The following is a 22,986-nucleotide window of genomic DNA, read 5'->3' as shown; positions in this document are numbered from 1 at the left end:
GAACCTGATAAGTTGTCGGAAGATCCTGCCAAGAAAGGGGGTGGGAAAAAAAATCCTTGGTTATGCCGTGCCAACCAGCTACTACTGCGTAAGTATACCCAAATGTCTGGGCAGCAACTGATGGACGACCTACTATTTGAGTATGCCCCTCCCGTACCAAACTCCGTAAAGCTGGATGCGCTATTCAGGTAGCAAGGCCTCAAAATTTAGTTTTAGTGCCCTGTGACAAAAAAAAAGCCCCCAACAGGGCTTTATCCGCGCTGTGGAGAAAGCACAGAGGTCCAGACCCTCCCAGCTTATTCTAACAAAAGTTAGCCCCTCGATCTCCCTTTTCTACCCTTTTTGGCTTGCTTCCCGCTATACTTTCCTTCCGCTCGGTTCCAGCCCCTCCAATTTTCTGCCCTCCCAGCAAACAGCGAAAATTCTCCGTCCGTTCTACGCCCGTACGTAGTAGATTCTGGAAGAAACTTAGAATAGAAAAACGCATGCTATGACACCATACAGCACCGTGATTACTTCCCTACTGGGCGCTCCGTACTCCGCACATACGGAGTATGTTGCTTCAAATGGACTCGATCACTACTCTGACCGCTCGCTTTTCGGACCCTGCCTTCTATCGATCCCCTGCGTAGGACCCTGACTGCACGTACATACATCTCACCTACGTGGTATCGTTTGCCACCTACAACGGTGCGCACAGGTCTCTTGCTTATCACACCGCACCAATCTCCGAATGTCAGAAGGACTATCGCATGTTTCATTTCTTGGGACCTTTCCCAGATGCGCCCCAACAATGGTGGTATCATTTGGCGCTAGATAGACATGCAGACGGATGTGATATTGCACTATGGGCATAATTAAACTACCTAATCACTCTACAGGTACGAAGTGCAAGGTATCTACCTAAGGTAGTCTAATGCTCCCGAGGTTGACCGGGGAGTCCCATTCTGGCAAGTCCAACTGACCTCCAGGGCTCGGCGCCAACCGCGCCTTGGTACCCTTCAGCCATGTACTTCACTTCCAAAGTGTCGGATACGTGTGGCGCAGAAGGACTTTGATCTTGATCTGGCGACCGCCAAGATATTGAATGTCAGTCCGGGCGAGCGTTTCAGAATTCCTGGAACCCGGGGACTGGTTGATGTATGTACCTGGTGAAATGCTGAAGTTAATAATAAACTGCAAGAGAAGGTTAATTCTTTCGTAGTATCCCTGCATCTGAGCTAGACCTCATGGATTCACTTTGCAGCTTCACCTACAAGACTCTGATCCCAGATGCGATCTTCTACTGGAACTATAGGAATCGCGCAACTACAGAAGCAGTTATAGATCCGTAGAGAGGAGATTTATATCTTGATCCATCTTTGTTTTCATTTTGAAGGAAACAACCAACTCCCTTAGCTACATGTAGATGTGTTCTCGGAGCCTTTCCTGATCTCCGAAAACCCTAATTACAACATTGTATCTTCTCGTATTATTCTCTTCAGGTCACGCGCAGATTGCCTCATAATTATGATCATCGGCGACTATCTGATTCGGAATGGACATCCCACTGATTGATTAATGCAGTGGATGAGATCTACAGTAGGCAGTAGGTGGTTTGTGACTGTTTGTAGCAAGTAAACATAATAAATTAGCTTATTAGTAGTTTCTGTTAGTGAACTTAAACGCGGCTATCGCGAGAGGATAGTTGCTTGTGATCAGAAGAGGATCACATGCTTTGTTCAGATGAGTCAGCAACAGGTAGAGTCGACCAATGAGCATTCCACCTACTAGCTAGTAATCTCAGGCCAACTTGAATCCTGCTCTTGATTCCACCCACGTCTATAGCTGCGAGGACATCAACGTCTTGTTATTGATCATGTTAAATGGAAAAGTGGCAGTAAATGCATTTATACATCCTAGATCCATTGCCTCCAACAGAGTATGGGTGTCAAGAAGTGTAGGACAGAGCTGGTCATGAATCCAATATCCTCGTTTACATCCATTAACTGCCTCCGCTGCTTTTTCCCACTCATGTCTAAGAGGAACTGTATCTCGCTTTTCAATTTCCATGTCAATTTCTGCGGTGGTGATGCATTTCTTACGATATTCAGCTGGTGCAAATATGTGGCCTAACAGATATTGATGCTCCTCATCTGCGGCACGCTCGAGTCTTCTCTCCCATGAATATCATATCCACATACTGCTTCATGAGGCCTTGATCTTTGGATGCTTTTCTGTGGCCTCCAGCTGGTGCTGCGCTCATTCACTGTAGGCGTCGATTCCCCTACTCAACAAGATGAAGACAATCAAGATCAGCGAATGGGAAGATGAGGGCAAATAAAAGTCGCACATTGACTTGAACAAGGTCGCTGCCCACGTTGTGAGAAATGCAAAAATCATTGTCTCAACGAACAACAACATTGCCTTGCCAATCATCGCCACTGATTTTGGCCACGACGCGAAGAGCATCATCCTCTTCCGTGATGAGGACTCGAAGGAACTCGAAGTCAACAATTGGATCACAGTTTGCAAGCTGGCCCACGGCGATAACATCACCGGTATCGTCATGAGCGGTGATATCGAGCAGCTGCGACCAACGGTTCTCTCAGCTGGCGAGGAGCCAGGATTCAACGAATTCGCATTGCAGATGAGGACTTCGCTCACGAAGCGCCTTCTCCACATGAGACACCCCATCTTCAAGTTAAGAGAACAGCGCCGTTGCTGACCTGTCTTTGTGCGCTGGCTCAACAAGCGCGTGTACAAGAACCAGATGGTTTCTCATCGTTCCACGAATTCAATCACTGTGAACGAAAACTGGTCTGCCATGGTTCGTAGCCTCTACGGCCTGGAAGATACTTCATTCGGTGCGGGAAGCTTCGTGCTGAGTGTTCAAGATAGCGAATGCGACGTTAAACAGGGGTCGAGGTCCAAGTTCAACCGAGCGAACGTCAACGCCGTGGTAAAGTTGATCTTGGAGAATCACAAATCGAAGGCGTATGACTCCAACGACATTGTGATCATTACGCTGTACAAGGCTCAACAAATCCTGTACAGTCAGCTGTTTCACAAGCTAGCCAAGAGAGGAACGTTGCCCGTTAACGCCCATCCAAAAGTAGCAACATCGGACTCGATGCAAGGCAAAGAGGCAAAGGTGGTCATTGTTGACTGGGTGGTTTCTGCCGCCAATAGGAAGTCCGATCTTGGCTTTACATGCGATGACCATCGAGCCAACGTTGCGCAGTCTCGCATGCAGGAAGTGATAGTCAACGTCATTCCGATGAGTGTCGGAAATGGAGCTCTCGCAGAGCAGGTTCAGGAACGAATCGACGCCTACCAGTACTGTGAAGACCAAGCTGCCTTATCTTTGTGAGTTCGTTCAGTGGAGCACTCAGTGTGATATGGTTGTGGAGACGGTCAATGGTAAGTTTATACCACGAAATCGAGTACACGTTCAGCCTATGGGATATTTGATTGACTGAACTATTCGTTTCATAATAGACTGCAAGAAATTCGAAGCTTGAAGATCCACCACTGAGCAACTCGCTGATGACACTGAAGACGCAACTGTCGAAGAAGCTGCTGACGAGACGCCAGCTTTATTGAGTACTTTAAGCCGGCATCAGCTGATGGCATTGAGTGGCAGCGGAGCCCACCTCATGTGTTTTTTACAGAATCCTGCTCCTGTATCTAGCCCTCACTAGATCTCCTTTAGTGGACAGAGAATAGAGACATGCTAGCACCATTCTATGCACCGTAGATAAGAAATTGTTCTTAGTACTCCGCACTTTATCTCAAGCACCTGGCTCAGGAATCCCTTTTGAGCTTTGGTAGATTCATTAACCAACATCATCATGACTTCATTTGCAAGCAGCTAAAAAGGCAAAGCGCCAGCACGTCCGGTGCATCTGACGATGCTGATGCTTTCATCTGTATATTCCTTTCAGATGCAGCAGGGACATGCTTCAGAGATATGGATCAGACTGCTGGCTCTGCGGTGCAAAGATCTGGAACCGTGCGGTCCACGTTTTACCAAGAGACGACAAATCAGTATGTCTTCTGACCTTCCCTGGAATTCAACAGGGGTTGGCTAATCTTTTCTCGAAGCAGGAGAAATTCCACCAGCTGGGCCTAAAGAACTTCCGAGCAGGAAGCCACCTCAATGGCATCCTCCTGTGTGGCCTCTGCCATTCCGCCTATGACGAAACCTTATCCCCCGGATTCACCTTCTTCCCGCCAGACCTAGAACACTTCTTCACGTTCGAGAACCTCGACCGCGAGAGGAGGAAGGCGAACCCAGCGGCACCCTCAACGACGAGTCTATCCCTTGGGATACTCGGATTAGACTCCTGGAGCTCCTTGAGCTCTATCGAAGACCCTTGGACGACAACGACAGCGAGAAAGCTACGCTTCCAGCGGGCGGAAGAGGGACCAGAAATAATACACGTAAAAACTATGACGATGGAGCGCCAGGGCCTTCTAGGTCGAAGAAGAAGAAGAAGAAGAAGAAGAAGAAGAAGCGCCAGATCGAGGATGAGGAAGAAGAAGAGGAAGGCGGAGGCGGTGGCGGCAGAGAAGAAGGTAAGGAGACACAGCCTCGCCGTCGTTCAGAGCGGGTCAAGAAGAGACGAAAGGAAAACAACCAACAGAAAGAAGAAGAAAAGAAACACAGTACTTCGAAGATGACGGAGAACGTGGAAGAATGGCTGGAAGACCTTTGTTTTTATGGCAACCTCGGCGCCGTACACATACCCCTCTCTCCAGACTTCTAACTCTGACTCTGTAGTCGAAAACGGCAGAGAACTTCTAGAGCCTGGCGAGTTTCTGAGCGAAAACCAGCCAACCCGGAGGATGAGCAAGAATCCTGGCTGGATAAGAGCGTTTTCTTTCTGTGCTTCGTTATACCGTTTTCTTCCACGGGGGCTTGTGGTGAAGATTTTCGAAGTGTCACCGAATCACTTTGTTGGGTCCGAGTCACACCATGTGTTTGCCGTCCGCTGAGACTTGATACTATTGATTTCCCCGTTTCTGGGACATCAGTCGCGGAGGTTTCTTGTTCCTCTTCCACTTCTCCTTCTGTTCAAGATTATCCGAATCATTGATAGCAAATTAGCCATTCCCGGTAAATCCGAATAGGGCTAACACCCTAATAGAGGAACGATTCGAGAAAACGTAATAGCACTCCCGAGAGTACTTTGAATTGATATGAGTTTCCTTCAGTATACGAAAAATACTGACCTTCTGTTAGGTACGAGAGATGTCGAACTCTAGTATATAACTAAGTAGGTAGTGTGGTGCTACGCATATCACCACTGACGGCTGATATCCATTCTGGTCTTTTAGCTCATATATGTATGTAGGACCTGATGAGTGTAACTATCTAGTACGTAGGTACCTTGGTCAACATGCAGACCGATGTGATATTGCTAGGGCATAACTAGTAGTCGCTCCGTACAAGTACATGTCCAATGCTTGGGCCGGAGAATCCCATTCCGGCCACCGCTGATCCCGGCGCCAACCGCCGCTACGATGGCAGTATGTCACCGCCCAGATCACCGCCCTCAATATCTCATAGCGCAATACCTCTAGAGTAGCAGAATGCAAGAATTATCATATTTATCATAAAAATCCTGCTACAGTAATACCTCCAGCAATCACTTCCAAAGCTTGCCGAGCGAGACCTAGATCACGTAACCTGTTAATGGAAAACTCTGGAAGTTTATTTGAAAAGTCCCAGACTTACCTCTTTATCATCATGCTTGTTCAGGATCTTGGCCGTCGCCAGATCAAAGTCCTCCTGCGTTACGTGTATCCGACGCTCGCGGAGGGCATACATGCCGGCTTCCGTGCATACTCCCTTCAACTCAGCGCCGGAGCAGCCGTTCATCTTCTCTGCAATCTTGGTCAGGTTGATACCGCGGGTCAGGTTCATCGACCGCGAGTGGATTCGCAGAATGTCCGCACGAGCCTCGACACTAAGCTAGGAGTCAGTACATATCATCCACATACGGAGTACACGGGCATGACTTACGTTGGTGGCGGGAACTCGATCTTGCGGTCAATCCGTCCCGGTCGTAGCAGGGCCGGGTCGAGGATGTCGAGTCGGTTGGTGGCCATGATGACTTTGATGTTCTTGGTCGGTTCGAAACCGTCAAGCTGGTTCAGCAGTTCTAACATGGTACGCTGCACTTCGGAGTCGCCTCCGCTGCTGCCTTCCACTCGACTCGACCCAATACTGTCAATCTCGTCCATGAAGATGATGCTAGGCGCGTGCTCTCGAGCCATGACGAACAGTTCTCGCACCATCCGGCTGCCCTCACCAATATACTTCTGCACCAGCTCCGAACCGCTGACTCGGATGAACTTGCAGTCTGTGTGATGGGCCACCGCTCGTGCAAGCAGGGTCTTGCCCGTTCCCGGAGGACCGTACAGGAGAACACCCTTTGGTTGCGCGATACCTAGAGACTCAAACAACTCGGGGTGTTTCAAGCCCAGCTCGATGACCTCCTTGATCTCCTTGATCTGCTGATCCAGACCACCGATCATGTCGTACGTACTGTCGGGAACCTTCTCGACCATCATTAGGGAGACGAGCGGATCAACTGAAGAGGGCAGCATCTTCTCCAGCTTGTAAGAGTCCGAGAGCAGCGACACCCGCTTGCCAACCGTAAGCTTCGAGATGTCGACCCCGTCGGCGATATCCACCACTGCATACGTCATATTCAGTCAGATAAAGTTGTAGCAAAGACTGTGATGATGGAATGTGTGGACTTACCGTATTTGCCCTCTGGATGTACCTTAACAAGGACTTTCTTGGTGCTCATCACCTTGACCACCTCGCCGACGTAAGAGCCGGGCTGCTGAAGCAGGCCCAGCTCCTCTCGCAGCAGACGTACCCGCGAGTTGTAGTCATTCCGTTGTGCCTCTAACCGTCTCAGAACTGCCTGTCCCTCGATGATCTCGAGCTTCATGCTCTCGATCTTGTTGCGGAAGTAGCTGTCGAGCGCCATGGTGGGCGGATCGCAAGGGCGATTGTCTCGAATGGGAGGATAGGAAGGGAGCGCGCTCGTCAACCCAGGAAACCCGTGCTTCAGAAGGTTGGAGAGAAGGTGCTCACCTGGGTTATGGTGGCGGAAAGAGATGGAGAGAGGAGGAAGGGTTGGTGTGGGAAGCTGTCAGACAGCAGCGGATGGCGTGGCCAGCATCGCGATGCCCGTCGAGCACCTTCGATGAAAGCAGGCGGCGGACGGGTACCAGCCACAGCACCAGCCACAGGGTGGAGCGGTGACCGGCCGGGCAGCAAGCCGAAGGGCGTCCAGATGATCCATTCTCTACCGCGTGCAGCTCGAGCCTATCAGTCCTCGTGCTCCGTTCATCGTTGATAAGCCGTCTGCTCGTCGACCTTTTAAGTATCCACGAGATCGGTTGCGCTGAGATCTGCACGCCCATGCTCCAGCTGACCGCGGGGATGTGTGCTGCCTGTCATCTGTGAGGTCTGCACGTGCGCGCGAGTCCGACGAGAGGTAGGGTAGTTAGCCTGGTCCCCCGCGGGCATCATCGATCTCGACATCTTCCAAGGCTCTGACGCACCATCTTTCTTACTTACCTCGCAGCGTTCCTGTCGAGAAGAAGTGCAAATATGTGCAGTGGCCTTTTCACTCCGTTCTCTCCGTTTCCGTTCGACAGCTTGGTCGTTTTCTAAATAAAATCCCTCCTCTTGAAGCTCTTATCTACTTGAGCTCCCGTGGGAGGCTGGGGCAGCCCAAAGAACAGAGGGAGCAATGGCTACGAACCGAGACGACGTTAACCCTCCAGAATCCCCAGATGCACCTCAGCCCCGTCCGGAAACGGCCCGCTTCGCTCCTATCACACAAACTGACGAGGAGCAACAGCCCCCGGAAACTAGTCGTCAGGCGAGGCCGGGCGGGCTATCTAGGGCGACCTCTAGGGGGACCTACGGTACATATCACTACCGCGTTTTAAATGTTAAGTTCTTCACTATTCAGCATGGCTGATAAGTTTCTGCAGGATCTATAGGGCCCTTCGATACGACCGTCTTCGAGCGACGTCCTGACGATGGCCCTTCGGGCCGCAAACCGCCTCAGTCGCCCTCGATAGGGCCCCTGCAGATGGATAGGCAAAGAAAGCCATCCATTCTGCGTCGGATGTCTTCCAAACGGCCTGGTCCCCACCGAGGGCAAGAGTTCTCCACTGACGATGCTGTTGCGGAGGTTGAACAAGACAATGCCATGCAGGCGAATCCTCAGTCTTCTCCAAGGATACGTCCCATGAGGAAGCAAAGCTTGACTATGAGACGAAGAGTAAATGCTCAACCAAGCACGTTGTCGCGAATGGCTACGCAAAGCGATACCGAAGAGGGGACTGACCTACCGGAACCTGCCTTGGATTTGTCTCCCGGAGAATCATCTTCACGAGACACAGATGGGAACCGTGATGAAGAGGATGAAACTACCAGCGATGCGGAGAGCTTTACATTGAAGGATCGCCAGAATGCTATCAATGAGACACATCCGTTCGGTATCAGGATATGGAAGCCTGCGCTGTACAAGAAGAATCGATCCGTGGAAAAGACCGCGGAAGGGGATATACATTCGTCACCTGGAGGACGGGTGAGTAACATGCTATTTCTCGTCAATCTCTTATGGTCCCTGTTCTTTGGGTGGTGGCTTGCCCTTGCTGCCTTGCTGGGTGCCCTTGCCTGTTTCCTCTTTGCATTTGCACCCGGCGCGGTGCGTTACGGGAGGGTGTTTTCGGGCCTTTCCCGATATCTGCTGTATCCCTTTGGGTCCTATGTGCGTCTGGACACCGACGAGCACTATGCAGAAGAAGACGAGGGTGAGGGTCGCAGTATCAGTGAGTATGAACAGTGGCAAAGCGGTGACCTCGAACATGGCAGGCTCTTCTTTGGCCCCCTCAGAGGTCGTAGAAGAAACAGTGTGGACTCAGCCAGTGAGCACGATAGCCTTCTTGGGCGGGCAGGGAGAGGCCAGCACCACGATAGCACCTTCTCACGGTCGAAGCGGAGATATTTTGGTAGAGGCGAGTGGACTGTAGGCCGCGTTGTCTTTTTCGTATTCTTTTACCTCCTTGTTGGTCCCTTGATGCTTTTGGTCTCTTTCATCTGCTGGATGATGGTGTTCTGGATCCCGATGGCCCGCGTAATGATCATCCTATTCGATCATCTGCGTCGTCATCCTCTGGCTCTGTCATTCCACTCGGATACGGCATACTCAAGGACACCGACTAGCCCCTCATCGTCCATCCTTCTCTGCACGTATCGTGCTGCTGGCATGAGATACTGGAAATATACCGTTGATGGGACCAACATCTTCTTTATAAACCTCCTGGGGGTCGTCGTCTTCGTCATTTTTGACTATTTCGTTCTGGATGTGACCCTCGGCCTTAAGACTTGGATCACCCATCCGGGCTTGATTTTCACTCTTGCACTTTTCTCCATCATTCCTCTTGCATACTTTATCGGACAAGCCGTCGCATCAATTTCTGCCCAGTCCTCCATGGGTCTTGGGGCGGCCGTCAACGCCTTCTTCTCGACTATAGTAGAGGTCTACCTTTACTGCGTCGCTCTGACAGAGGGCAAGTCGCAGCTTGTCGAAGGTAGTATCATCGGCAGCATTTTCGCGGGTATCCTATTTCTCCCAGGACTGTCTATGTGCTTTGGTGCTATCAAGCGCAAGACGCAGAGATTCAACGTTAAGTCTGCTGGAGTTACCTCCACAATGCTGTTATTTGCCGTCATTGCTGCCTTCGGGCCTACTCTGTTCTATCAGATCTATGGCAGCGTAAGTCTGAGATTTATTCAACTCTTAGTGCGAGCAATAACTTACCGATAGTAGCACGAGCTCAAATGCGTACCCTGCACCAGTCCAGCGGGTTCTAACGACAAGGATTGTCGTCGCTGTTACTTCTCCCAGGCCCCAGCTATCAAAGATAATTTTTTCCTAAAAGCTGTGCAACCGTACTCGTGGTTAGCTGCCCTGTTCCTATTTCTGTCCTATGTGATCGGCCTTTGGTTCACTCTCAGAACCCATGCGGCTGTCATTTGGGCCACGGAAGGCGATGAGAAGAAAGTGCCACACAGTACACACGACCCGTCTCCGTACGAAATAAGACATCAGAACCTCCCTAATGGACCACAAGTGGCAACCGGCAGTGGTTCTGGCCAGAGAGCCTCTATTCGCGACTCCCAGCTGTACAAGCGTATTTTGGGGCAGTCCTTGAAGCATGTGGGCTTGTCAGACAATGTAGATGGCAGCTGGGAACAGATTGAAAACAATGCAGTATCTGGAAAGACGACTCCTCATGTTGTACCTCCCGACGGAAAGCATTCGGCATTGAAACTTCGTGGTCTGTCCGAAGAAGAAAATGAGAGCCTTGCGCGGCATGTCGCTGAAGTCGCTGCAACCGCCGCAGCCGTTGCTGCCCGCGACGCAGCAAGATCCCAACGAAAGGCTTCTGTTACTCAGCCCTCTGGACGCCAAGGCTACAAGCATCCCTCTGATCGAGTAGCTACTGTGCCCGAAGAAGGTGATGATCTTGGCATAACTCTTGAAGCCACGCATACGAGTGGCGGGCATGACGCTCCGAACTGGGGTAAAACAAAAAGCTCCATAATTCTTCTAGTCGCAACTGTTCTGTACGCAGTGATAGCAGAAATGCTCGTGCACACCGTGGACATCGTGCTGAAAAGCGTGGATATCGATGAAAAGTTCCTCGGCATCACGCTGTTTGCGCTGGTCCCGAATACTACAGAGTTCTTGGTATGTACTCATTCCTAATTGTGTTGAAAATGCGTCGAAGGATGTGTAATGCTGATGTATGTTGTGATTGACAGAATGCAATCTCGTTTGCGATGAACGGGAATATTGCGTTGTCTATGGAGATCGGTTCCGCTTACGCCCTGCAGGTCTGTCTCCTGCAGATTCCTGCCCTCGTCCTCTTCAGTGCCGTCCACACGAGATTTATCGATCCATCGGACCTTGTTAAACATTCGTTCACGTGAGATTTTCCCTGTTTCTCGTGAGTCCAGATCTTTTACTAATCCGTACTTCTCTAGTCTTATCTTTCCCCAGTGGGATATGGTCACTATTATTCTCTGTGTCTTCCTCCTGTCTTATATGTACGGTGAAGGGAAGAGCAACTATTTCAAAGGCTCCATCCTCGTCCTCACGTACCTGGTCGTTGTGATAGGTTTCTATCTGTCCGGCTACAACAACATGGATGTGTTGATGGGTGTGGATAGCTACGACACGCTAGCTCTCGGTCCTGGCAGACGGGAGCAGTTCTACACTATGGGAGGTAGCAATGGCGAAGTTGCTCACTGATGAGTTCTCGGACGGGAAAACGGGGTCTGGTGAATCGTTGGTCTGAAGAAAAGGAGCCAGTCTCTGCAGGACGCCTTGTCCAGTGTTGGAAGTTTTAGGTCTTGCCACATGATTGGGGCAAACCTAGGCGGGCGGACTTCCTTTTTATGTTCCTCCATTTTCACTTTATCTCCTTGTCTCCGTATTTCTCCTACATCGATGAACCGACATTCCCTTAGCTCTCCTCTTCTCCATTGCTGATCTCCACATGCATAGCCATAACCAACCGATGTTGGTTCACGAATCTCCATTTCTCCCACCCGTTGTGTCGATATTTTCCTTTTCCTCTCCTATCATTTTCTGCAGCTTTTTTTTGAGATCGGAACCCGTACATGTTTGCATATCGTAGCTGCAAGACTGCGCTTCTCTTTTTTTTCTTCTTTTTTACTCTTATCATAACCTTGCATTTGATCCATGGGAAAAAACGGCGCAATAATGATCGATTGATGGTGTGTTCGAAAATGGAGATGGAAATAATGAGGTTTTGCTTTTTTGCTTTTTTGCATTTTGCTTCTTTTTAAAATTGAACTACCGATTATGTATGTACCTTTAGCTGTGCTGTGATGTTTTTGCTTTTGAATGGAATTGAGTTGCGTTGAATTGAATCTGTAGCTGGTTTTTATACTGTCTCTGTTCGGCGAAGGTCGGGACCAGGTAGTCCTTATCTAAAGTGTAGGAGGTAGTAGTAACTTCAGTTCAGGGCTGTAGTATACACGTGACTTAAGGAGGTTAGCCCAGTGTTGTTTTAAACTAGGTACCTAGATACATCATTACCTGCCTATGCAGCCAGATCTACCTTTTTATTTTGTTTTTTACTCGCTGTAAGGTAATCCTCTATATTTATTACCTAGAAGATAATAAATAAATCCTATTGATTTAATGCAAGCAACGTTAGCTGGCATTGGATGGAAATAACTTGATTGCAATCAGCAAAGTCTCCATAATAATGGGAAAAAAAATTCTCCATAGGGTAGGGTAGGGTAGAATAAGATAAGACAATTTTTTTTGTTTGTCTCCCAAACTAAAACCCAATCAAGCATCCTGCTTCTTCCACTCACTGACCGCATCATCCACCCTCCTCCGATACTCCTGCTGCTTAAAGCACTGCTCCAAAAAGACCTCATACTTGACCTTGAGCAGGGCCTTCTCATGCTCGTCCGTCGTCGGATCGACCTTTTTACCGGGCTTGCTCATCTTGTCCATGATATCCCACAGGGGCTCGGTGCGGCCCTCGGCGTCCGCGGAGGCGGCCTTGGCGCCCAACATGGCGGCACCGTGGCACACGGCGGCGTGGACGTAGCGGGGGATGAGGACGGGCATCTCGCAGGCGGAGGCTATCAGTTTGACGAGGATGTCGTTCTGGCACTGGGAGCCGGACATGAAGATGGAGGTGATGCGGTGACCCGCCTTGTTCATGGTCTCGATGATCTGGCGGGTCTGGAGGGCGATGAACTCCAGGGTGGCGTAGTAGTAGAGGGAGAGGCCGTCGATAGATTTGTCGCTGGACAGGCCGACCATGGCTCCGGACATGCGGGGGTCCGCGATCGGGGAGCGGTTCCCGAACAGGTCGCCGTAGAAGAAGATGTGGCGGCCCAGGTAGGAGATGCTGGGGGCCTTCTGCTCGGTCATCATCTCCTTCAAGTGCTCGTTCAGGAACTCGTAGATGTTGGTGTGGTAGGATTCAGCGATGGAGATGGCGTGGTTGAAGGCCGGGTGCGTCTCGATGACGTGCTTCAGGAGCTCGCCCGTCGCAGACTGTCCTCCTTCGGCCATCCAGTATCCCGGAATGATGGTGTCGCGGTACGGGCCCCAGACACCCGGGACGAAGATGGGGTCTGGGGACATGGCGAGGTGGCAGGTCGAGGTGCCTGCCACGGCGGCCAGACGGCTGAACGCCTGCGTCTTGTCGTTCTTGGCCACGTCGGAGCTCAGCTGCTCGGAGCCCAGGTCGACTTTGGCGCCCACGGTGCCGATCCAGCCTGCGTAGGCGTCGATGACACCGCTGCCGATGGCGATGCCGGCCGGCAGACCGAGCTCGGATGCGGCCTTCTCACAGAGGGTGCCGACGAGTTCACCGGCGCTGAGATAGTCGCCATTCTAGAAGCAGTCAAACGTCCGTCAGTTCAATTGTCCTACTTGGCCTGTATGTGTATAGTTTGTCATTGTATGCAAAGTAGATAGTCCTACTCTGGAAGAAAGAAAGTGTCATGATCGAGATGAAATTGAAAAGAAAAGGGTGGTAAAAAAAAAGGGAAAAGGGTAAGAAGAACTTACCACCCCGATGACACCTCCCATGCGCTTGAAGTTATCCTCCACCAAGTCGCCCAGTCCGATCTCCCTGAGGAAATCCTCCTGCCAGCCCTTGACGCTCCCATCCACGCCAACAGGGACATAACCCTGCTTGCAGACGACGCTGCAGAAGCTCCGCTTCTCGTTGCCCGTTGCGATGTGCGTCAGCGCATCGGCCAGGTCGTAGAACTTGCACTTGTCGAACAGCTCCTTGGGCATGTGGTTCTTCAGCCACAGGACCTTGGGGATCTCCATCTCGATGGACATCTTGCCGCCGACATAGCGCAGCAGGTTGTGGTTGGTGGCATTGACCTTCTCCGTCTCCTCGACGGGACGGTGGTCCAGCCAGAGGATGACGTTGCGGTCCGTGTCGAAGTTGGGACCGGTCACGGAGACGGGCTCGTCGGTGTCGCTGTTGAAGACGGCCAGGGAGCAGGTCGCGTCGAAGCCGATGCCGCGGATGTACGAGGGGTTGATGTTGTGCTGGCTGATGGCGCGCTGGACGGAGATGCAGATGCAGCGCCAGATATCGGAGGTGGATTGTTCCTGTCCATCTGTCAGTATGCGCCAGGAAAGAGATGAGTCGTCGAGACCACCGCTCACCTACTACCTATCTAGGTAATAGGTGACGTCTGGGAAGAGGGGGAGGGGTTCGTGAAGACATACATAGTAGCCCGTCTGGGGCTGCCACAGGCCGATGTTCTCAGACGCCAGGCCGACGATGTCGCCCTTGCTGTCGATGATACAGGCGCGGGCGCTGCCCGTGCCCACGTCGATACCGATGTAGTAATCCATCTGGACCTGGATCTCGTCGCGCGGGTCTCTGGAAGCCTGCCTCGACGTCTGGCGCGAGGGCTGACGGCGGTAGGGTATCGATGCCATGATGACCGGGCTTTTAAACCTGTGCGACTCTGCTTCGTGTCGCAACGCCGAGTCTCGAACGAGAGTGACCAGGGGCTCGCCACCGATCTGGAGAGAGAGACCAGTCACACGCAACGGGCGGGAAGTCGAGCGATGTTCCGCGGATAAGTCGAGGCCGGACGACTGGGGGAACCGGTGGAGATGGAAGGAGAAAGAAACAGAAGAAAATAAAAATACGAAAAGAAAATCACGACAGTGGGCGACGAAGCCCGCGGCGGCTGGTCGTGCTGGCGAGCATCGTGTTGACCAACAGTTCGAAGCTGGAGTTGTGGGGAAGTCTCCAGCACGGAGGAGAGCTGTCCGGAGAAGCTTCTCTCTAGACCTCTCCGGCTACTCTCTTGGGAACAGCCGATATCTTCAAGCATCACTGCAACCGACGGTCGAGGGCTTGTCCGTTTCTCTCTTCTCGTCTCGCCTCTATCTGCATCTGGCATCTCCGGCCCCAGTCGGAAAACCCGCCCACGATGCGTCTCCTCCTCACCCTCTCCGTGCTCCTCTTCAACCTCATCTCCTTCACTGCCGCATCCTCGTCGACGACGGCATCAACATCGACCGCAGACATCTTCTACTGGCCCGTCTCCTCCGAGAAACCCTCCCTTCTCGCCCGCGTGTCCTACGACCCGACCACGCTCGAGTCCTCCGTGCTCTCCTACACCCCGCCCGAAGCCACACAGGACGGTCCTGACGACCTCGTCCGGATCGGCTTCTTCACCTCGACTCCGGAAAAGACGCAGCAGTGGGTGGGCGGGCTCTCCTCGCGGTCCTCGCTGTCGCCGGAGGCCAGCGCGCGGGAGCACGAAAAGAGCATCCCGGCGCTCCGTCTGCATCTCGGCCCCGCTGACGAGCTCTACCACGTTGCTTTGTCCTCTGCTTCGTCTTCTTCGGCCAAATCTACATCTGACGAGTCTCAATTGGGCGTGGAGATCGTGCGTCCCGATGTTGGGCCGCGGCCGCAGTTGAACCGGCCCATCGTGGTCAGTCCCGATGGCGGTCCCGAGGAGATTCCGGAGAAGACGTTCTTCCAGAAGTGAGTCCCCCTTTCTTTTTTTTTCCCCCCCTTCTACTTTTATATCATTCCTTACTGTATCTGCCGGAATGGTCATACTAACAGCCGGTCTAGGTACTGGTGGGTCATCCTCATCGTCACCTTCCTCGCCATGTCCGGCGGCGCCGAGCCTCAACAATAGATTCTTTTTTTTCCTCTTTGGATTGTAATATTAGTCGATTCTGCCCCTGCATGAGTAGTAATACGGAATGTAATGGATATGAAAGTCATGATAAATCCCTAGATATACATATACATGTTTGCCATCGGTAGACATCATCATCACCGTTTCCTTTCTGAACAGATATTCATGATCACGTCCCGGCCTTATTAGGAAGGGTCCACTGAACGTGGCATCTCAATAATAATCATTTCTGTGATTGGGGACGTAAAAATATGGCTCATGCTGCCTACTTCCGCCAGCCCGATCCGTGGTTCAAAGTCATGCGGTATTAATGATTATGGAGCAGCACAGCTGCTCGGTAGGTTCGATTCTCCTCTGTGACTCGACCAATCCGATATCATCCTCACTTTTCCTTTGGCCTTTTCAGCTCACAAGCTCTCCTCATCCCCGTACCCCGCGGCCCCAGGTCCCAGTGCATCAGCCCCCGGTCCGTCAGCGCCAACAGCTCGTCCTCTCCCGGTCCGAACCAGAGCTTGAAGCAGACCGCCTCCACGCGCAGCACGATGGGCCGCAGCTCGACGATCTCGGGCGGGTTCGTCGAGTACCAGCATGGCGGGTAGAACTCTCTCTCATTGTCCTCGATCAGCTCCTCCGGTTCCAGGGCCCAGATGTAAACCTCCTTCCAGTTCGCAACGGCGATGCGTGTGCCCCCGCGCGACGCCGCGACGATATTGCCCAGCGAGTTGCTCGGTTTCTTGTACCCCCAGAGCCGCGCCACGATCGTCCAGTCCGCGAAACGTCGCCCGCGATCAAGGTTCAAGACATGTTCGCAGTTGGACGCCCGGCAGCGGGCTTCGGACCGGAGGAGGCATGCCACCGTCCAGTTCTCCTTCCGATGCGTGGCCGTTCCGAAGGCGAGGTACTTCCAATGGCAGACCTGGAAAAAGGGATCCACGTTCTCGGTGGCATGGGTGCCGAAGAACGGGATGTCGATGGAAAAAGGAAGAGTTAACGATTCGGTGAACTGAACCCGGCACAAATTCAAGTACGTCCACGCTGACATAGGCTTCTGGCCGGGCGTGGTGGTGATGTTCTGGAACAAGCCGTAAAGCGTGGTCCCTCGGTAGTAGTAAAGCAGCTGGGTGGCATCGTCGTTGAAGACCAGATCCGTCACGGGCGTGCTGTACAACAATGTGTCTCCCACGTCCGCCAGTGTCGGTGCGCGGGAAGGTCTTGAATGATGGTGGCGTTCCGGCCATTGACCTGTGTCATCCAGCACGACAGTCTGTTTATATGTGAGATCTAGGGCAGATGTCAGCGCTAGCCAGGAAAGGACGGCGACAAATGGCAGGGTGCTACGAACGGCTGACAAGCGCGGTCTCGTTATCGTCCTCTAGATCTGCGCTGTAGAGAACCACCTCATACTGGTCATCATCTTCTCGGTGTTGCCATGAGATGGCAAAGCAGTCCCTGTCGCCAATGTCGAAAGCCAGGGGCTCGTACTCGGAACGGTCTGGAAAAGTATAGATCGTGATGCGAGGATCCGGGGTACGATATTCATAGTAGAGCAAATGAATCTCCTCATTCGGAGGGGACTGCCTGACCTGCTTGACAAACGGGTGCTCCGAACTGTCTCCTTCCGCATCTGGTACTTCAACTTCGGGGATGAAGCGCTGTAGAACAGCGATGCCACCACTTGGTGCGAAAGCTGTCCGCAGCACTTCGACCTTTCCCGGTTGCTCATACCGATGTCTCAGCGAAAATCGTCGGGAGACGGCCCCGTTCCCAGCGTCGAGTACGTGCACAGTACCGTCATTCTTGCCCTTCACGGCCAGGGCGACATGTAGCCAAGACGGATCTCCTTCCCTGGAGCCCACCGACGAGGCTCTAGCATCGATCGTCTGTCCTTCGAAGTTGTAGAGCGTGCGACTGGCGCTGAAGTTTGCGCCATAGAGCTGCTTGGCGGCGCGCCGCCGGAGCAAGAGAAAGAGGTCCCTCGTCTTCATTGACTCGATTCCCTGAGTCAACCCAGGGGTCCGCCGTAGATGGTGCAAGATGACTTCGCGGCAAGTAGAAGCGATTTCGAACAGAGTACGGCAGCACACAGCCGCCTGCAGGTAGCTGGGCGTACTGGCATGTTTGAAGACGAGCTGTACCAGCTCTGGAGGAAGGTTCAGAAGCATGGTTGGGACCAATTGGGTTCCAAATTCTTTGGAACAGTAATCAGGTGAAAGAAAGTACAGAGACGAAAGATGAACGCAAAGGATATGGGGGTTTGAGATATCTGAAGGTCGTGTAGAGATGCCCTCCTTATATGCACCTCTCTCTGGGGTATCTGAAATGCCTGAGGCTGCAGTCCAGAGCTGCTGCCTAAAGAAAGATCAGGAGAGGACTGGAGAACATTTCCGCCAGATCAAAAAGAGACAAGATCGTATTTTTGTATTCCGTGTAGGCCGATGAAAGGGAGAATCCGAGACGAAAGACTGGTCTAGATTAGGCAGAAGCGGGGTGTGGAGTGGAAAGAGAGGCCGACGAGCGACGGAGGTGATGCATCGTTGATCATCTCTGTGGACAGGTACCTCGTTCTCTGTCCAACGCAGAGAAGAAGTCAAGGTTAACGTCCAAGAATATATGAGCAGGACATCTTTCACGCCTGAACATCCTCACTTCAATGGGGTAGCTGAGTCAGGTGATTGGTCTATCCTTGAAAATCGACCACACCTCGAGGATTTTGTACAATATACCTCTCACTAATTCTTTAGCAACATCTATCAAAACCTATAATGTGTAGAACTCAACCGTTAAAGGAAGCAGCTATTCAGGTCGCAGCAACAATGTCGAAGTGCCGAAAAACTCCACAGTGGGGGCATATCAACGAAGCAGAAGGTGGATGACTCCAGAAGGGACGTACAAAAAGCAACCCTATGATCAACAACAAATCAGCTAGAAGAGAAGAAGGGCCAAATTCTACTTCCTCTAGCAGTAGAGGGAGAAAGCCTCATATCTGGGTAAATAGAACAGACGTCGCCAAGAATCCGGTTCCATTACTGCTCCACTTTCAACTGTGAACTACCTTACGGAGGTGATCCCCACCTAGTAGGTTTCACTTTCAGAGGCCAGTTTTCGATGCTACCTTGGATGTTGGCTATTAAATGACGGTAGCAGCAGCAGCAGGACCCTATGTCCTAGACCTGTAAAGTCCAGTTAAGCAAGAAGTATGTTAGTGCAGTGGAAAGCATCAAACCAACACGTCTGCTAGTGGGACTGTACTAGGGGGCTTTCTGGGATCAACCGCAGTACATCTGATAGCCCTGCTAATAGCTTTATTTACTAAATGACATACATTGCCTGGCTGCTTTAGTCTGAGCTCCTCGGGACCTGGAGAACCTATGTTTAATTCTTTTTTACTAGGTACCTAATACAGGGTTTCAAGGTACCTCTACACTTCTAGGGATTTACCTTTAATCTAACATATTTTAAGTAAAAAGTACAAAATCAATTCTCATATGAATGAAACATGAATCTAAAGATCAGGGACAGATTCGGCCAGCCGAACAGCCCACAAAATAGGTGTAAGAATGACTTCCAAACCCTTGAACCGACCTCAATCTTTCCGCTTAGACAATTTCACCCGTCAGGATAGAAACCAGATAGAAAACAAAATGGAAGAGAAAGCCTGAAGAGAGGAAGCCATTGTGTCTGATGACATGTCTCGGAGGAGTCTGGGTCGCGCTAGGAATTGTAGGTCCGGGTTCATCTCAGACGCACAGCCATTTACGTCGTCCCTGGACCATTCATACAATCCGCTGCGCTCATGGAAACTGTCCTGGTCCCAGTAGACATTTTCTATAGCGCGGTCGACGCCGACGTCTAGGATGGACTCCGTAGGCTCGCCAATGCCCTTGTTGAGGAAACGCATGTACTCGTCGATCATGAGGTATGAGCTGCGCATCACATTATTGGGTTCTGGAACGAAGCATGCCTGCTGTGAGTGTCTATCGCAGAACCGCTGAAACCCCTCGTCCGTGATTTGGAACCTCCGTGCATCGCGAATCGTCTCGTCGGAGTCGTTCTCGTCTTCGATAACAACCACCTAGAAGCACTTCCACCGGAAGGGCTGGAGGGCCTGGATATGCTCGTTCATATCCTCGTGCACGTTGTACCGGTTGATGACAGTGTTGATCTTGAACTTGACACCGTACTTCCGGCACGGCCGTGCCACCTCTTGAACCTGCTCCAGGTGGTTACCCTGGCCGCGGCCGATCTGGATGCTGAGCTTTTCGTCGAACGAGTTGCACGAGACAGCGATGATGTCGATGTATCGTCCTGCGCGGAACATGAAATTCTCAGACAGTTTGCTGCCGTTAGTGACGATCGACAGACTCGAGGCTGAGGTCCTCTTTGCAGAAGATGACCAGCTTTCTCAGCAGAACCGGATACAGAAGCGGCTCGCCGCCGGCAAAGTTGATCTTTTTCATGCCAGCCTCCTTCAGCATCCGCAGGCCTCGTTGCATGTCTTTGAACTTCTCCACATGGGACGTCTTCTCCGTGTGGAAGCAAAATCCACACTGATAGAGTGAAAATTAACCAACATAGGAACGGCCTTAGGCGGTCTGCACAGTCTGTTTTTGACGAGTGTGGCCACGAGGGCCAGGAGAGTCATCAGGATTGTGACAAGATGCAGTGCCATTTTTGAAGTAATCTTTCTTGATGAAATATGAAAGTCGTTGTCTCTGGAAGAAGCAGGAAATGAAAATGAGGAGCAAGGGGAGTTGGAAGCTGCTTTTATACCTTTTGTACCCTGGAGTAAATAATGTCTGTCAACAGCATTGACTACAGCAAAGGTATCATGGCTTCCTTTGGTTTCACAGGCCTTGTTGTCCCATCACAATGAAGGAGGATTTACTTCTTCCTAATATCAGACGGATAAAGCTGGGCAGTGATTGTCTGATAGCAAGCTATCACAACAGTGACAAACCGGGAGGAGCAATCGGCGAGTTTAGTCCCGCCAACCTATAATGCCACTTTCCTAGGAGGCTGCTCAGCATCCTTTTTGTCAATCTACAGGACAAGCAGTAGGTGCAAAACTCACAGAAGATATTTCCAGCGTGCCTCCATATCTAAACGCAATGGATAACTATCCTGAACCTCCATTTCCCGACCTGGACATTTACTTTGTGTTCGGCAGGTGTCTCCCGTCTTACATTGTATACGCTTCTAGTCTATCGATAGACTGCTGACAGGTGATAGGTGGCCCTGGTGTTGGAAAGGGCATTATCTGTGCCAGACTCGCCCAGGAACTCGGCCTGACACACATCTGCGTCGGTGACCTCCTCCGCGCCGAAATAGAGCGTTACGGAAATGGCTGCCCAGCCTTGAAGCCGGCGAAGCAGGCGATAGAGGATGGTAGGCTAGCTCCTATTGGGGCTATTAGGACGGTGCTCATGGACAAGCTGTGCGAGACCAAGCAGTCAGTTGTTCTCCTAGACGGATTTCCGCGCAGTTTGAAGCAGATGGAAATGTTTGAGAGATATGTAAGCTTCCTCAATCCAGCTGGCTTGCTCCCATTTACCTTTTGGCGCCAATCAAAAGGCAGCTGCTAACATGTTTGGTGTTTTCCAGTTCGGCGGTGCTGAATGTGGCCTCCTCTTCTCTTGTAGCCAGGAGACGATGGAGCGTCGGGTGCTCAACCGCAGCCAGACCTCCAACCGGGGCGATGACAACCTGGAGACTCTCCGCAAATGATTCCGTCAGCATGATGAGGAGACCATGCCCTGTGTTGATAAACTCAGGGAGAGAAACAAGCTGGTAGAGGTAACATCCCTGTTGACTCTCAGTTGATGAATTTGCAAGGTGTGTGCTGATACAGCCAGTTTGACTGTGATGGTGACTTGGATGCGGTCTACAAGGTTGTAAAAAGCAAGCTGCAGGTACGTTTGAGCTGCTGGCAGCTACTCTAGGTAGTTGAAAGTCTAGACTATATCTCTAACATGTGACTTAGGAGCCCCTGAACAAGGATAAGAAGAAAGAATCAGAGCAGAAGGGAATCAAGGGTATCGCTTTCAAGTCATAGATTCATGACATTGGTTTGTTGCTTGACAGAACGCTAACCTATCTGGTGGGCGGATGGATTGGATCCCTCGGTGGGTTGAGCAGAGTTTGCTACTCTCGGTCGTGCCTTGTTAGCAGTTGGCGGCTGGTTCCGCGACCCGTGTAGCACTCATCAATTTATTTGACAGTCTTCGTGTCCAATCTACGTAGTAAAGAGGTGTAATCTATAATGTCTTTTCGTAGCAGTAGATATGTTCAGAACAGTTATCTTGAATTTTAAGGTACGCCTACCTTGGGCTGAATCAACATATCACGTTCGAATAGGGCCGAAATATCATCAGAGAGTCGACTGTATTAATCCCCCTGGAGACTGACTAGGTAGAAATCGATTGGTCCTATCCATTCAACTCAGTTCAGAAAACCCGACGTGCAACCCCAATGGTTTACCTGCGTCTCCCCGTCGTGATAGACACATGGTCCCTGTAGACAGACTCAACTTTCACCATCCAACCCGAACATGAGCTGCAAAATAAGGCCCTGACAGTAAAAGATGAACCAGTCTAGAGCAGGAAATAGAGAAAGAAAGAATCAAAACCTAACAGGAAACTTCTCAAAATACGCCGTCAGTTTCCCCTTCACTTTTGCCCCCTTCCCATCTCCACCCTCGCTGGACAAGGAAAGCCACCTGTACCTCTCCATAAACTGATCAATCTCCCCCGCTGCGCCTCCGCCCACTGTTCAGCAGGCACCCCGACCTCGACCTCGCCGACGCGGCGCTCAAAACACATCTCGTCCAGCGCGACGTGGAAGCGGTCGTCGGCCAGGAAGGTGTCACGCGTGGTGGTGAAGTCGACGACGCGCTCAAGACCGAAGTTATTTTTGCCATCTGGGTCTGCTGAATAGGGTAAAGATGAGGCAGAAGGGATGAGCGTCTAACGAGGGCATGGATCTCCCGCGGAGAGGTGAGCTCGTTGAAGATTGTGTGGAGGTATTTGGATTCTTCTCCTTCTCCTTTGACTTTGCAGCAGGAGCAGTAACCCGCTGCTTCACCTCCCAAACACCATTCCTCCTCCGGACCCAGATCCAATCTTCGCCAGAATATCCTCCACTTTTACACGATCTGAGACACGCAGATCAAAATAGACATCCCGTATCTTCTTCCTACCGAGGTATTA

The 22,986-nt window shown here is 51.4% G+C and overlaps 10 protein-coding genes across 10 annotated transcripts; 6 read left to right on the top strand and 4 right to left on the bottom strand.

Moving 5' to 3' along the window:
• Positions 1-2,208: 2,208 nt before the first annotated feature.
• Positions 2,209-2,707, top strand: VTN00DRAFT_10407 (uncharacterized protein; the record flags this gene model as incomplete). Its single annotated transcript, XM_069427060.1, has 2 exons — positions 2,209-2,250; positions 2,348-2,707. 2 exons carry the CDS (start codon positions 2,209-2,211, stop codon positions 2,705-2,707), a joined length of 402 nt encoding a protein of 133 aa, XP_069284169.1.
• Positions 2,708-2,806: 99 nt separating this feature from the next.
• Positions 2,807-4,980, top strand: VTN00DRAFT_10406 (uncharacterized protein; the record flags this gene model as incomplete). Its single annotated transcript, XM_069427059.1, has 5 exons — positions 2,807-3,348; positions 3,936-4,029; positions 4,090-4,154; positions 4,220-4,560; positions 4,766-4,980. 5 exons carry the CDS (start codon positions 2,807-2,809, stop codon positions 4,978-4,980), a joined length of 1,257 nt encoding a protein of 418 aa, XP_069284168.1.
• Positions 4,981-5,633: 653 nt separating this feature from the next.
• On the bottom strand, positions 5,634-6,989 carry VTN00DRAFT_10405 (uncharacterized protein; the record flags this gene model as incomplete). The annotated part of the gene is made up of 4 exons (XM_069427058.1): positions 5,634-5,660; positions 5,723-5,954; positions 6,011-6,686; positions 6,755-6,989. 4 exons carry the CDS (start codon positions 6,987-6,989, stop codon positions 5,634-5,636), a joined length of 1,170 nt encoding a protein of 389 aa, XP_069284167.1.
• A 771-nt stretch (positions 6,990-7,760) lies between these two features.
• VTN00DRAFT_10404 (uncharacterized protein) lies at positions 7,761-11,342 on the top strand (the record flags this gene model as incomplete). The annotated part of the gene is made up of 5 exons (XM_069427057.1): positions 7,761-7,938; positions 8,008-9,800; positions 9,855-10,778; positions 10,853-11,016; positions 11,075-11,342. The coding sequence occupies 5 exons, from the start codon at positions 7,761-7,763 to the stop codon at positions 11,340-11,342; spliced, it is 3,327 nt and encodes a 1,108-aa protein (XP_069284166.1).
• A 1,071-nt stretch (positions 11,343-12,413) lies between these two features.
• On the bottom strand, positions 12,414-14,552 carry VTN00DRAFT_10403 (uncharacterized protein; the record flags this gene model as incomplete). Its single annotated transcript, XM_069427056.1, has 3 exons — positions 12,414-13,478; positions 13,656-14,216; positions 14,337-14,552. The coding sequence occupies 3 exons, from the start codon at positions 14,550-14,552 to the stop codon at positions 12,414-12,416; spliced, it is 1,842 nt and encodes a 613-aa protein (XP_069284165.1).
• Positions 14,553-15,055: 503 nt separating this feature from the next.
• On the top strand, positions 15,056-15,778 carry VTN00DRAFT_10402 (uncharacterized protein; the record flags this gene model as incomplete). The annotated part of the gene is made up of 2 exons (XM_069427055.1): positions 15,056-15,618; positions 15,712-15,778. 2 exons carry the CDS (start codon positions 15,056-15,058, stop codon positions 15,776-15,778), a joined length of 630 nt encoding a protein of 209 aa, XP_069284164.1.
• A 385-nt stretch (positions 15,779-16,163) lies between these two features.
• Positions 16,164-17,943, bottom strand: VTN00DRAFT_10401 (uncharacterized protein; the record flags this gene model as incomplete). Its single annotated transcript, XM_069427054.1, has 2 exons — positions 16,164-17,062; positions 17,124-17,943. The coding sequence occupies 2 exons, from the start codon at positions 17,941-17,943 to the stop codon at positions 16,164-16,166; spliced, it is 1,719 nt and encodes a 572-aa protein (XP_069284163.1).
• Positions 17,944-19,377: 1,434 nt separating this feature from the next.
• On the bottom strand, positions 19,378-20,450 carry VTN00DRAFT_10400 (uncharacterized protein; the record flags this gene model as incomplete). Its single annotated transcript, XM_069427053.1, has 5 exons — positions 19,378-19,492; positions 19,561-19,853; positions 19,917-20,118; positions 20,144-20,328; positions 20,394-20,450. 5 exons carry the CDS (start codon positions 20,448-20,450, stop codon positions 19,378-19,380), a joined length of 852 nt encoding a protein of 283 aa, XP_069284162.1.
• Positions 20,451-20,889: 439 nt separating this feature from the next.
• VTN00DRAFT_10399 (uncharacterized protein) lies at positions 20,890-21,505 on the top strand (the record flags this gene model as incomplete). The annotated part of the gene is made up of 3 exons (XM_069427050.1): positions 20,890-20,950; positions 21,011-21,294; positions 21,383-21,505. 3 exons carry the CDS (start codon positions 20,890-20,892, stop codon positions 21,503-21,505), a joined length of 468 nt encoding a protein of 155 aa, XP_069284161.1.
• Positions 21,506-21,529: 24 nt separating this feature from the next.
• On the top strand, positions 21,530-21,833 carry VTN00DRAFT_10398 (uncharacterized protein; the record flags this gene model as incomplete). Its single annotated transcript, XM_069427049.1, has 3 exons — positions 21,530-21,574; positions 21,634-21,690; positions 21,762-21,833. 3 exons carry the CDS (start codon positions 21,530-21,532, stop codon positions 21,831-21,833), a joined length of 174 nt encoding a protein of 57 aa, XP_069284160.1.
• Between the last annotated feature and the right edge of the window lie 1,153 nt (positions 21,834-22,986).

Source organism: Thermoascus crustaceus (genome assembly GCF_041956765.1).
Source record: "Thermoascus crustaceus strain CBS 181.67 unplaced genomic scaffold VTN00scaffold_9, whole genome shotgun sequence".
NCBI classification, from domain to species: domain Eukaryota; kingdom Fungi; phylum Ascomycota; class Eurotiomycetes; order Eurotiales; family Thermoascaceae; genus Thermoascus; species Thermoascus crustaceus.
Note: the sequence above shows the minus strand (reverse complement) of the source record. Positions and strands in the feature narration are given on the sequence as shown.